General features: G+C 49.2%; 2 protein-coding genes across 3 annotated transcripts in view; one reads left to right on the top strand and one right to left on the bottom strand.

The window, feature by feature from the left end:
• Positions 1 to 852, bottom strand: part of LOC107714392 (PTB domain-containing engulfment adapter protein 1-like) — a 188131-nt gene that overhangs the window by 128536 nt on the left and 58743 nt on the right. The gene's annotated exons all lie outside the window — the stretch shown is intronic.
• The window catches only part of LOC107714394 (tissue factor pathway inhibitor-like), a 34271-nt gene that overhangs the window by 25535 nt on the left and 7884 nt on the right, over positions 1 to 852 (top strand). For both annotated transcript variants that reach the window (XM_016520229.1, XM_016520228.1), the window contains exon 5: positions 256 to 324. In XM_016520229.1, coding sequence (XP_016375715.1) covers positions 256 to 324 — 69 coding nt within the window. The remainder of the gene's footprint in view (positions 1 to 255; positions 325 to 852) is intronic.

Below are 852 nucleotides of genomic sequence, written 5' to 3'. Positions count from 1 at the left end.
AGACGAAACGCAGAGCACTATCTTATCTATTGGGTAACAGCTTGTAACACTCCAAAGAGAAAGGAAAACTTGAAATCGCATCATATGACCCCTTTAAAGGTGCACTAAGCTATTTACTTTTTTTGGTTTGTTTTGGATTTTTGTTGGACATTTTAGCACATACACAGCATTAGTGTTATTAGTTCCATTGCAGAAATATCTTTAATACTTTTCATATGAATCTTATTTATAATTTGTGTATTTGGCTATTTTTAGTTGAAGCTCCATTGAATGCATCACATTTGCCACTGCGGAGAATGTCCAAACCATCTGCACAGGAAGCAGGTGAGAGTCACACATTTCACACACGTGTACAAACACACACTGTGGCGGGAGGAGCAAACATCAGACACAGTGGGTGTGGCGTCAGGCCTCAGAGAGGCTTTTATTAACAGAAAATAAACAAAGTGTCCAGAAAAAGGGAATAAAGTATCCAAAATAAACAGGGGATCTGGTGTCCTCATCGTGTTGCGGGGTTTGTGAAGGTGGGGCAGTGTTCGAGAAGGAAGGGTCCAGGTAAGGGATGGAATCCGGCGGCCGCACGCACTCCCCTCTCGGGTCCGGGGCGCGAGGGGCGATGGCTTCATCTAGTGGCTTCGTCCTCCTTGGCCCACGGCACTTCCAGGAGACTAAACGGCCCGGCATCCTGGCCCGACAGCCGTCTCAAGGGTGCGGTACTCGTCACTTCAGTGGCACGGAGATCCCTCAACGCTCCCTTCCTGGACCCACGAGGACACCAGCGTGCATGCACGGGGAAGAGACCGGTCTCCCGAGGAGAGGCGCGCTCGGCATTTAAACAGCGGCGGTGATGAG

The sequence above is a fragment of the Sinocyclocheilus rhinocerous genome, unplaced genomic scaffold, assembly GCF_001515625.1.
Source record: "Sinocyclocheilus rhinocerous isolate Xijiao unplaced genomic scaffold, SAMN03320098_v1.1 scaffold449, whole genome shotgun sequence".
Taxonomy (NCBI): domain Eukaryota; kingdom Metazoa; phylum Chordata; class Actinopteri; order Cypriniformes; family Cyprinidae; genus Sinocyclocheilus; species Sinocyclocheilus rhinocerous.
The sequence above is the reverse complement of the archived record's forward strand: the minus strand, read 5'-3'. Positions and strand labels throughout refer to the sequence as shown.